General features: G+C 39.9%; 1 protein-coding gene across 3 annotated transcripts in view; it reads right to left on the reverse strand.

The window, feature by feature from the left end:
- Positions 1-1,394: 1,394 nt before the first annotated feature.
- Pcl (polycomb protein Pcl) overlaps positions 1,395-12,378 on the reverse strand; it is an 82,806-nt gene continuing 71,822 nt past the window's right edge. For all 3 annotated transcript variants that reach the window (XM_065446937.1, XM_065446935.1, XM_065446936.1), the window contains 2 exons: positions 11,339-11,447; positions 1,395-3,402 (listed from right to left, as the gene is read on the reverse strand). In XM_065446937.1, coding sequence (XP_065303009.1) covers positions 2,755-3,402; positions 11,339-11,447 — 757 coding nt within the window. In that variant the 3' untranslated portion in view covers positions 1,395-2,754. The remainder of the gene's footprint in view (positions 3,403-11,338; positions 11,448-12,378) is intronic.

The following is a 12,378-nucleotide window of genomic DNA, read 5'->3' on the forward strand; positions in this document are numbered from 1 at the left end:
TGTTGGCTGCAATGTGCACAAGCACTCCACTCTCTTTCTCTCATATTCACAATTCAAATTCATTTTGTTTTTCTTAGAATTTGTGTGAGCTTATCAATCCCCCATCATTAAGCAACAATTAATGAGCAAGCTTAAAAGGTCAACCAGCCACACTTTGATCTTATGTGAAATCACCCTGCTTGTGTGCCACTATATTCTCTACCATGCATAATATTGGCTTATTGGCTTCAGAAAATAAATGATGCCAAAATGATGAAAGCATGCAAATGTCTGCCAGCAAACACAGTGAGGCAGCATTTTGTTTTAGCAACGTAAACACAATGGTGTCAGCACTGGGTGGTTACTTTCTGGCTATTTTAACAAAGGCATGAGGAACCAATAACTACAAACACATTGGATTTTGTAACATCAAGTGGCAAAGCTGCGGTAAGCCGAGTATCCTAAACACAAACAAAAGGGCAAGCACTGTTCCTAGGAATATTTCCAATGGATGGCCACTGCGCCAGCTAAATTATGGTATGGTTGTGTGCTACACATAACGTTAGTGGAAATTGGAATGTGAGCAGGAAAAAAACTGATCAGAACGCCTGTTGAACATAGAGTGCGACATGCACACACTCAGCAGCTAGTTTGTAGGCATGGTGTAGTCCCAGATGTACGTTTTGGAGCCTAAATTATGCAACTAACAAATGCAGGCGAACCTGATAACCCAAGGAAACATTCTAGTTGTTTTCAACTTGTTTGCCTTTGAATTTATACTGATAGTACAGTGCTCACGGAATGAAATGCAACAAGGAAACTTTAAGAACGCTCTATATGTGCAATTACTCAAGAGTACCATGTCATGTTGCTACAAATCTGGTCACTAAACCTGATAGACTCTGATCTAAGTGAACAGCCAACAGATGAAATAGATGTATGCACATTAGCTAGCCCCAAATTGATGTGTTTCATTCCGTGAGCACTATAAATATATGTATGCTGGTACAATTGTTTGTGTTACGGCATGCACTGAATGAAACTTATTCAAAAACTAGAGAGTGAAACTTGCCAGCACAATGAAACCTGAAGACTATGTGGATACCCATGATACCAAGTCACTTGACAGCAGGTTACATGCTGAATGCCATCTACCTGCCGGAAAGATCTGCTTCCGGCAAATAGAGTCAATGTGTGCGCAAACGAAGTATTTTTAAGCTGGTAAGAAACGTCTGCACTGACAAAATTAATTATGTTCCACAATAATGTTTTGTTTATGTGGGCTTTAATGGTTCTTTCAATATAATCAAGCTGACCACACACCATAATGATCAGAGTGACAAGCCAGACAACAAGACCCTCACTAGCACAGTGAAAACAATCAAGACACCTCATGAGAATATTAGAGGCCGAGCAACTCGTAAATATAACTTTATTTCACTATAACAGCACTTTGATGCAAACACCCAGTAACATCTGATGGAGTCCATTACTCTTTGGTTCATACTTAATGTGCAGTGCTAGCAAGGCCCACTACCGAATGAAAAGCACTTAAGTACATTGTACCACAGCCAAAAACAAAAGTGCACTGTAAAATACTGAAATGCAGAGAAGGCATTTTAGGCTAAGTGCTCAAGTCTGAAGGAGGTTTTAAATCCACACTGTGAAATTCACTGAACCTTTAACTGCTACACTGTCAACAGTGTCAAATTCATCCAATTGGCATTACCCGATATGAAACTATCATAAGCAAGCATGTGCATGTGAACAAAAACATATGCAATAAAAAAAATCAATAATCACTGCAAGATAAAAATAATAAAAAGTAAGTGTTGGGAGAGCAAGTTGAAAAGAAAAAAAAAAGAAAGCTAGCCAACGACTCGTTCCCCTTCCCCTCCCCCAGAAAAGCAAATAAGACTAGGAGAAATGTATAAACCCTAGAAAGCAAAATGGCAGTGTTTCAGCAGATGTAAAACACATATGGTGCCTCAAGAGCATTAACTGATTGACATTAACGTTGCGGTTGGCTCGCGTACCAGAAAGCGTGGCAGGTCCTGTATCACACTGAGGAGAAATAAGTCTTCCCAGGTAATACGTATTAAGTTGTGCAGACATTAGAAAATTGGTAGATTCATTTGTATTTATTACAAACCTGTAATTTATCTAGGAACTAGCTGTAGAAAATGGTGTACAAAAAGTTGTTCACGTAACTATACCATAGCTGGCAGACCTTGCTTGGCGTGTCTGTTGCTAGCACTTGCAGAAACAATGCAACCTCTATTTACGTTGGCAGTTGTAGAGAGAGCCAAATTCAGTTCACATTACATTGCTGTCACCAAAGACATACTAAACACAGACAACTCTGGAATCAATATGAAGTCTTTCAAAAGGCAACATGAGTGATAAAACATGCTCAAACTCCACTTCGAATTGTTGCCATATGTTCCGAGAAATAGCAGAGGGCACCTCCTCACCAATGAGTTCTGCATATTTCAATTTTTTAAAGGTTTGTTTTCACATATATGTGCAGATCTAACAACTCATTAAAAAATGCAACATTCAAAAAGACAGAGAAGAAAAAGAAAACAAACTCAAGCAGTCCATAGCAGCTGCCTGTACAACGGTGCTTCAACAAACCAGCTCCTTGGAATTCCTGGCCAGTTTCACAATGCACCACCACGTGAAAGTATCACACACGCACACACACACACACACCAGCAAACACACAGTCAAGAAAAAGAAAGTCCTGAAGAGTGTCATGTGATCGTCCTTCCATCATGTTCTGCTCCCACAACTGTCCCAGTCTATGAGGTACTGCACTTTTCCGTCCATGGAAATGCGTCTGGCCAGTACACTGAAACGGCTCTTTTCATCACTGGCAGCCTCACTACTGCGAAGCGACTCCTTCCACCGCAGTGATCCCCGGCCTGAGATGTTGCAGTCTACATCTGAGCTGCCAGTGCTGGTTGTGGTGCTAGTGCTGCTAGTAGCAACAGAGCTGGATGAAGTGCTAGAGCTGGTTGCACTACCAGTACTGGTTGTACAGGTGCTGCTCATACTGCTACAGTCTTCCGAGTCTGTGTCAGCAGCACCAAAAATCAATCTCCGTTGGGAACCACGCAACTTGAGCTTGGTTGGCTTGAGTGGCACTGGAAGTGTGCGCTTTTTTGGGGGCCTCCCAGGCCTTGGCCTCGGCAGAGGAGGCGGTGGGAAGAGCACCTCATCACGGAATGGATGGTTGCCACCATGAAAATCTCGTAGAGGTGGTATGAAGGCGTCCAAAAAAGTGCTGCCCTCTCCAGTACTTGAACTCACAGCTTCCTCATCGCTGGCAAATGGATCATGTGGGATCTTACAATTGTGAATGTGAGCCTTGCTTCTGCCTAGGCCATTGGACAACTTGCCGGAATGGCTGGCATTGTTCTAAAAAAAAGGGCAAATAAGAACATCAGCAACAGCTGCAACGTAAAGCTTCACATGCATGAAAAACTTATCTAGAACAGTTACAACTGTGCAATGTTTTTTTGTTTGAATGCTTTATTTAGACAATACATTGTCTGGGATGTAGGGGCTAACGGCAGATGCAACTGCCTGACAAAGGCCCCCCTACCCGTACATTGCTCAGGGGGTGGAACATCATGAAACTACAGTGCAACAATGTAGAAACGAGAAAAAGGACAAAATGTATGCAGCAAGCAATCAAGCATACAAAGAGGTAAGATTGTTACACTGGAAGCACATTGTATGTGGTAATACAACGTGCTCGTAACTTAACCAAGTAAAAAATTTCAACAAAAAGTGGCAATTTATCCCTATACAGTTAAACCTCGATATAACGAAATCGGTAAAATCGACAAGGTGCTTCGTTACACTAAAATTTTGTTGAAATACAATCTTTTATGCAAATAAATACAGTCGCCTATGAATTTTTCATACATGGAAGGGGCAGTAAAATTTTCCCAATTATCAGGAAATTGGAAAGAAGATGTTATAATGAGAAAAAAAAGTCATTTTCTCGACTTTGAGAATCGACAATGAAAGACACGGTTTCTTGCTGTGTTAAAGATGTCGTCACATCTGCAGTACAAAGCAAGCCTAGCAAAGGTGTCGTGTCCACTTCGCCTGGCCAGCTGATAGTGTTGCCCACAGTGGGACGACGCTATCATGAAAATCGCCTGCGGCAGGGAGACAATTCTTCATGTGCCTCTTGCTTCAACGCATCTCCAGTTAAACGCACCTGAGGACAGCACACATTATGACACACCATCTCAGTATGCCCACTCGTTGCACACAGGTCAGATCTCTAAAATAGGGCACGCGGGCTGCACGTGCACTCAGCTGTACTGACAACAATGCACAGCTACAGCAGCGCTTGAAAAGGAGAAGCACGCTAACCTGCCCACCCCTTTCCCCCCACCTCCCCTCGCGCTTCATCACATTACCGCCAGCTTGGTCCCTTCCCCCCCTTTCCTCTTGCTTGTGCGGGAAGACCCCACTTATCAAGCCATCATCCTTCTTGGCTCACCCTCACAAGCTTTCACTATCACCCAATAGGATCTTATCACATTTGGCCTTTGTATGAAACATGACGCTGCTCCGCTTCAGCCGTCCTCTTGGTCATGCGTGTGATTGGAGAGGTGCATTCACAAGCAGCCGCTCATAATTCAATAGCTTGAGTATCTGTGTCCTGGGTAGTTTCCATTTATTGTCTCGATAACCCTTCAGGACGGAAGTGAAATTTTGTTATACTGAAATCGTGTATAAATACACTTCGCTGTACGGTCAAATGCCTCTACAATGCATAAGCTGCATAACGAAAGTTATGTCCCGCCTGAATCCCTCTCTCTCATGTATATTGTGAACGCCTTTACGACGAAGACCACAACAACAAATTTGCCTGCACAATGAAGGAACTTAGGTGTCTCCAATGGCTGACTTCTTTATTCACAATGAACACTACATAGTAGTGCCACCAATGCCCTCGGCATGCACATGCCGCTGGGCTGTGCTTTGCACTGAAGCTAATGGTAGAACTAGTGGCACACTTGAGGTGCATGCTGATGTCAGCAAGTGTTACGTTTCTGCTGCATTTTTCCATGAATCACTCAAGTCATACGCTGCTTGCAACTCCACAGTGGGTGCGACGGCTGATGACTAAGTTCCATTTGACCCCAATATGATGATGCAATTGTAACTAGCAACTGACAATGTCTTCAAAGCCATCTGGGGCAAAAAGGACATCACTGTCAATGAAAGCAATAGTGATCAAGAGCCAATAAATGAACCAAGAATTTTGACAGCAAGGGAGGTCGGAGCAGGATTTGATACTATGCAGCTTTACCTTGCGTCATGACCACATTTAACCGCAGAGCATGCCGTAAATGTTCAGGCAATATGTTTGGCTTCAGTTGCACATTCCGCCAGACCAAGTGTCACAAAAAATTAATGACTTATTTCACTTAGTCGCCCTTGAATTCATGTTAAATAAAGCCTTCTGTTGTTAAATATGCTTCACCAGCTCTATTGTGTATCTCAAAAAAATTTAGTTGTGTAAATACAGCTTTTGCAGAACCCTCGTACACAATGTAACAAATTCACGTAATACATAAACTGACATGTAGAATTTGTCCGCTTTGAGTAATCTAATGGATGTCGTTTACAGAACCACAATATCTGTTCTTGACAGAGAGCTATTAATTTGTAAACTTCGTGTTTAATTTTTTTCGAACTTTCAAATTTCTGAAAATTCTTTCAACAAAATTCAGGCCCTAAATCGAAATTCCACTTCCAGCAGTCACTAGAATTTAACTTTCTCTCTCAAATGCAACAAACTTCATTAAATCGGTCCAGAGGTTATTTCAGAAAAGCATCTTTGTGTTTTACATGTATTTGAATAGGCTGCGTCGAAGTTGAGCCCGAGCTAAAGCTTCGTCTTAAAGGCGTTTGACTGTATTGAGGTTCTAAATACATGGTGTTCTATGGAAAAGGAGCTGAAGAAAGTTAAAATAGTTTGTTATATCTCCGTTTAACTGTAGTATGTACTAAAGTAATTTTCTGACCAAATTAAGTAGGGGCTACTCGTCTGCAAGACTAGACAGGAGCCTAGCCCACTGATACAAAACTGTAATACAGCCCATAGGAAACATGCTACTATCTACAGTTACAAAATACACACAACAGAAAATGCTTAAAACATCGAAGCCCTACAGACGCTACAGTGCAGTCCCACTTGCTGTTTGTTACAGCAACATAGTACAGACATGAAACTACAAATAATTTGAATGACTTTATCAAATTCTTAATGAACTTATTTTCTTTAATTTCTTTTTTAAAATAGAAACCAGTGGCAAAGTGTCATTAAAGGCTCAATTGAAAATGAGAAGAATTCAGTTGAAGGTGGATTTGTGAATTTAGCCCCCTATAAGAAATGTCATGCACTTGCACAGTATAGAATACCGAAAATAGAGAGTTATGACAGACCAAGAATCCCATTCCAATGTACTGCATAGCCATGACACTACAATGCATTTGCACACAGCTGGTTTTAACTCAGTGATACCAAACCTATACAAGGCACTGTGCTAGGACTAGACTCATGGTCCGATATAAATATCTCATATTTAAGATCTAACAAAATGACCAGTATCAGACATGAAAAATAGAAAGAAAAACAATAGGAGTTTTGTCTTAATTTTAGTGACCCCCATCCTAATCAGTCTGCATGCAATCTTTTTGGTAGCCAGCAAAGAGATAAGTAAGAAAAGTAAAACACTCTAGCAAATAATTCTAAGTTGTTCACTGAAAACAGCAGTCTGAAACTCATAATAACTATGCATGTAGAAGCCATAGTCATTTGTCACAACTGAAGATATGTAAAGTCCCAAGGCTACATGAAAATACTGCTATCATTTATCCTCTTATACTCAGGATGGCCACATTGAGTCCATTCTTTATCTCAACAGTTGTTTTCCCGACACCCTGCAACAGTGCCATCTTCTACCTGGAATTATTAAAGAGGGTGCGTTCACTCCCAGGCTGGTCCTTGCAAGAAAAGACGTACCATGCCCAAGTCCTCCTTTAGCAAATGTGCATCATTCTGCACATATGGGCACTGCTACATGGGCACTGCTATGTGGGCACTGCTACGTGGACAGCTTCAATGGCTGCCAATTCAATCAGTTGATGGAGCTGAGCAGAATGTTAATTCAAGGAGCCTTTGAGCAACGAGGAAAGGCTCCACTGGTTTGTCATAAACAACAGCTTTGAAGAAAACTAATAGCACAAAACTAGTTATCTTGCAAAAATTATTTTTCCATCCACAGCCCCCCAAGCACAAGTCCAAAGCTAAGCTTCATGCATACAGATCACTCATTAGGCCGAAAATGGAATACACGGCCACCGTCTGGGGTCCACATAACAAACACAATATTAATGCACGGGTAATGATTCAGCGGAAAGCAGTTAGGTTTATTTTTTTCCAAGTACCGCATAATTGACTCACCAACAACTATCAAGATCATCGTATACAGACATTACAATTACAGCAGAAAATTCTAAGAATGGAATTTCTTTTTCTGCTCAAAAATAAACTCTCAATCCATCCTGCTCCATATGCCGGACCATTACCACAAGACGACCCAGACATCATCACTCTGTATCCTTAACTCCTTAACAGGAACTAATGCCTTCAAATTTCCCTTTTCCCCCCATACAAGTGAAGAATGGAATGCACTACCATTATCATTGTTAAACAGCACTGACTGAATTGATCTGATTAATTTTTTATCTGTTAATTTTGCAACAGAGTTGTGAGTGTTTTGTTTTTCTTCTGAATGCATGTATGATTATCTTTTGTAATTTTACCACTCCTGCTTGGGCCCACATGGACCTGCAATATTTTGTAAATAAATAAATAAATGACAAAAACACAGGAAACAACAGTTCCAATGCGCCAGAGTGCTCAAATAGATCCAAGCAATCAAAAGTCATAGAACATCCCCACAGCACCGCTGGGACAATTGAAAGGTGGCGATGATAAAGGAAGCCACAAAAAAGCATAAGTGATCGTCACTGTGACATTTTGAATTTCCTGTTACATGCAAATTAGTAATATTTCGTTCAGGTGTTCCTCACAGCATTCTGTTGTACGTGGTATGGTATGACTTATTCACCAAAGGTCTGTACGATTCAAGCATGATTCATGATACGAATGCTAGAAAAATTGAGTCAGTGCCAACAGTGCCAGCACAGCTCATTGCATGCACTTTTTAATCAAATGCCAACATACAGGCTGCATCACCTGCTTAACCTAATGGTGCAGGTGGCAATGTTTCCAACAATACGGTTATCACCCTTCAAGCAAAGTCTTCATTTGAGTGCTCTGTAGTGTCACAGGGCCCTTCTTGATACAGATGTAGATCTTCTTGAAGTTTTTTTTTTTCCAATGTCAAGAAAATAATGGCTTTGAGAATGTACCACAAAACATCAATCTTGGACAATACTTTCCTTTCACAACTAAATGTAGCAATCGAACTGGAATAGATGTTGTCTAAATGGCTCAGACATTCCTGCAATTAATGACAACAAAATGCTGTTACATCTGTGATCCACACGAGTCTTCTGTTATTCTTGTTGCGAACAATAGTATTCTGCCGCAACCAATACAGATATTAATGTGAATGTAAAAACACAATCCAGAATAAATATTTCAGATGCCACATAAGGACAAAGCAGTGCCACTGGTTCTAAATTTTCATTTACAAATATTTCTCAAAATTAAATTATTAATTTCAATATATTTTTGCAGCTGTGTGTAACTCAAAAAATCAATGCCCCCCTATTGAATAGACTGAATTTGTTCCCATGGAAAGATAATTTAATCAGCACATTTTGATATTTTGTGCTGTATTGTTCCCTTTCATGGCAAAAGAGCTTGCACAGTAATGTAGGTGAACTAAATTTGGTGTAAGGTCAAACATTGGGTAAAATTAAATGCCACATGGGGTCACAAAGGTTTTTCTTGGAAAAAAAAAAGGAAAATGGTTTGCAACACTGCTGTGCAGCCAATTTTTCTATTAAAAACTTTTTAGTTTGTGTATAAACGCGTGTGAACATGTGCGTGCATGTCTGTGTGTGTATGCTATGACTGCTCCCAAATGATACACACTTTATGTCTCCATACTGTCATAACACCAGCTGCAAAGCATCCTGATGGGATGTTCCAGACTATTCCAGTTACAATATAGAAACACTGTGCAAGAAAGCAGGGAGCTTTTACATATCCTCGGGGAACTTCCAATATGTACCAGCAAACATCACCCTAGCAAGTGTCATCTGCAAGATGATGTGCACCTTGGCAGCACCACCTTGTCCCACCAGTAGGCACTGATGTTCCCTGCGCCGTACCATCTAGCCTACACTACGCTGCAATGGAGGATCATTGTGTGGGGTGCACTTTAGCATCACAGAATCTTTAGCTGAGGTGTGGTGAACCACACACGAATGTAGAGACCCCATGTTAAAGGAGTTTTCCAGAATCCCTTTAAACAAGCACCAATTTCTCATGGTAACAAACAGATGTGTCAGCATCAGGTATATTAATACATACAGGGTATTTTTTTTTTAGCTGGACCAAATTTTTAAAAATTGCTTGTGGCTGATAGCACATTTCTAACCCTTGATCTATATTACTCAATGAGGGGGCCATTACTTCGAGAAATCAAAATGCTTAATTAAATAATTAGCAAAACTCTGTTGATTAACTTTTTATTAATTAATTTATAGCATGTATTCCAATCAACAAATTATAGCCGTTAAGTTTGCAAGGCACATCAACTTGAAATTAATTCTGAGGACTACACCAGTTTGAAGATTTTAATCTTTAATATGTCTGACAAAAAGCATTGGTATTCCGGTTACTTTTGTGCTGCAATGCATAAAACAGTGTTTTCATTAAAAAGTAAGTAGAACAACAGTGCATTTTTATTGCAAGTTTCACAGCACATATCTCAAAACTGGTGCCATCCTCAGAATTCGTTCTAAGTCTATATGACTTGCATACTTACTAGCTACGCAATTTGCAGGTTGAAATATGTGCCATACAGTAATTGGTTAAAAATTTAGATAGCTTAATATGTTAATTATTCAATTAAGCATTTTCATTTTTTGTAGAAGTTATGCCTCATTGAATAATTTAGATCAAGGGTTAGAATTGTGCTATCTGCCGCAGGCAATTTTTAAAAATTTGGTGCAGCTAAAAAAAAAAGAACACGCTATATAATTATAGCAGCTACAACGATGCAGATACCCAGTGGCAGCATCTTGGAAAAGGCGGACTGAAGTGCGATGCACCACAGTGCAACTCAAACTGATGCAACATGGAAGCAAGTTAGCAAACATAGTGTGCACGTTGCTTGCAGTGAATGCTGGACACTGTATTGATAACTGCATAAGCAGTTACTGGACAAGCATAAAATCACAGTTTTGCAGTGATTTACGTGCATGCTATAGCACTAATAACATGCTAATGATAAATACCTTGTGATGTAAATCAACAAGACCATCCTTGTATTCAGCACACTTATTCCAATGTAGATTATATTATTTGCATACCTAGTGCAGCTGCTGCATGGGATAATAGCTGTAACCATGACTTTTATCCTTTTTACTACAGTATCAATTGGTCAGAAATTTAGGTTTCCACTCACATTCTCAACAGTACTGCCTTATAACAGTTTTGATTTCTTGTAGAGATGAATAACCAATCAATGAAAGAATTGTTCATTCTTTTTAGCAATATTTCTGTATTTTACATATTTAAGCACCACAAGAATTTCAAAATGACAATCTAGTTACCTATATCAAATAATGACATGACGATCCCACTGTCTTGCACAGGTTAACATTTACAATGCGACTACATAGCTGTAAAGCCATAACCACAAAGATTAGTAGAATGTATTTGACATATACAGCTGCTAGAAGACAAAATCTCCAAGTTATTCAGTTGGTGAGATAGTAGCTAAACTGGGGTGATGTTGTGGTACTGTAAACTTATACAAAAACAAATCTGTCAACATTTTCATGACAATTGAAGCATGGAATACAACAAAAGAAAGTATGGTACAACACTGCCAGCATATCCACAATACTTGGAAGGTGCAACAACCAAACATTCCCTTAAAATTCAAATACTCAATAGTAAGTTTCTATACATGATGCTGCATACTGTGTTTCACTGCGGCTTCTAGCAATCTAGGACAGTATAAATTGCTGCATAAGTGGTATATAAGTACAAAGCACCACTTATCTCGGCAGTGCACCTGCTGTGCTTGGCCACTGGACACAAAAAGCAACTTACCTTCATGCGACTGCTCTGAAGCCTTTTCCTCCTTGCTTTCTTCTGGTCATTTTCTCGACCTCGCATTCCAACCATGTTCTTTACAACACCACGCCTGAATACACGGACACTGCAAAAAATTTTAAAATAGAAAGCATATCTAGCACACAAGGACCAAAACTGGCAAAGCAAAGAAATAAAAGAAATGTCACAAAGTTTAGCCTCTTAAAGGTTACCCTCAGTTGTGAAAGTTGAGCAAAATCTTGTTACTTGGTCCTCTATATTAAAGAGATACATCTGGTCCTGGCAAAAATGAATTATTCAGTAGCATCAAATGCTCGTAAATTTGCATGGACAGTCCACACCCACTACAACTGATCTGCATAAATATATTTTTGGATATAATAGACCATTCCTCTCACTTAGTTTGGTCTACTTGTATTATACATACTATGTCCACTTTTAATGGGCACTGCTATAACTGACCATCAGCTACAACAAACAAAATTTTGGGCATATAGACCCACTTCAAATTTACCAACAAAGTGGTGCTGGCATATGTCTGGGGAGAGCTGGGGTGTTCGTGCCGCCATCACCTGCTACTCTTCAGTTCAGCAATCAGGTCTTGTTTGGTATTTTCCCATTACCCATAATACAGAAAGCATACCAGGCTAGCACCAAATGTAGACACTTCCAAACATACCTATTTTTCATTACCTACATGCTTTTTTACAGCAAACATTTTGGTGAAAAAGAAAAGGTACAGTAACATATGAGAAGCCATTTTCGAGGGCGTCAGCTAAAACTAAGAAAAAAAAGAAAGCATTTGGAGCCCCCTTCTGGCGATAAGAAAGACTGTTTATATTCTTTACTAAAATCACACAGGGATGCAACATATGAAAAGTAGTTTCCTTCAAATGCCGTTGGGCAGCATTCATCGAAATAGCTGGTGGAAGCATTGGAGCGACGGCTGCATTTCGCTACCCCTCTCCGCTCACGACGGCAGCAAGGAACAACACAACGAGTACATGATATGCTTTGCTCTCGGCCCTTTCTAATTT

Source organism: Dermacentor albipictus, chromosome 1 (assembly GCF_038994185.2).
Source record: "Dermacentor albipictus isolate Rhodes 1998 colony chromosome 1, USDA_Dalb.pri_finalv2, whole genome shotgun sequence".
Lineage (NCBI taxonomy): Eukaryota > Metazoa > Arthropoda > Arachnida > Ixodida > Ixodidae > Dermacentor > Dermacentor albipictus.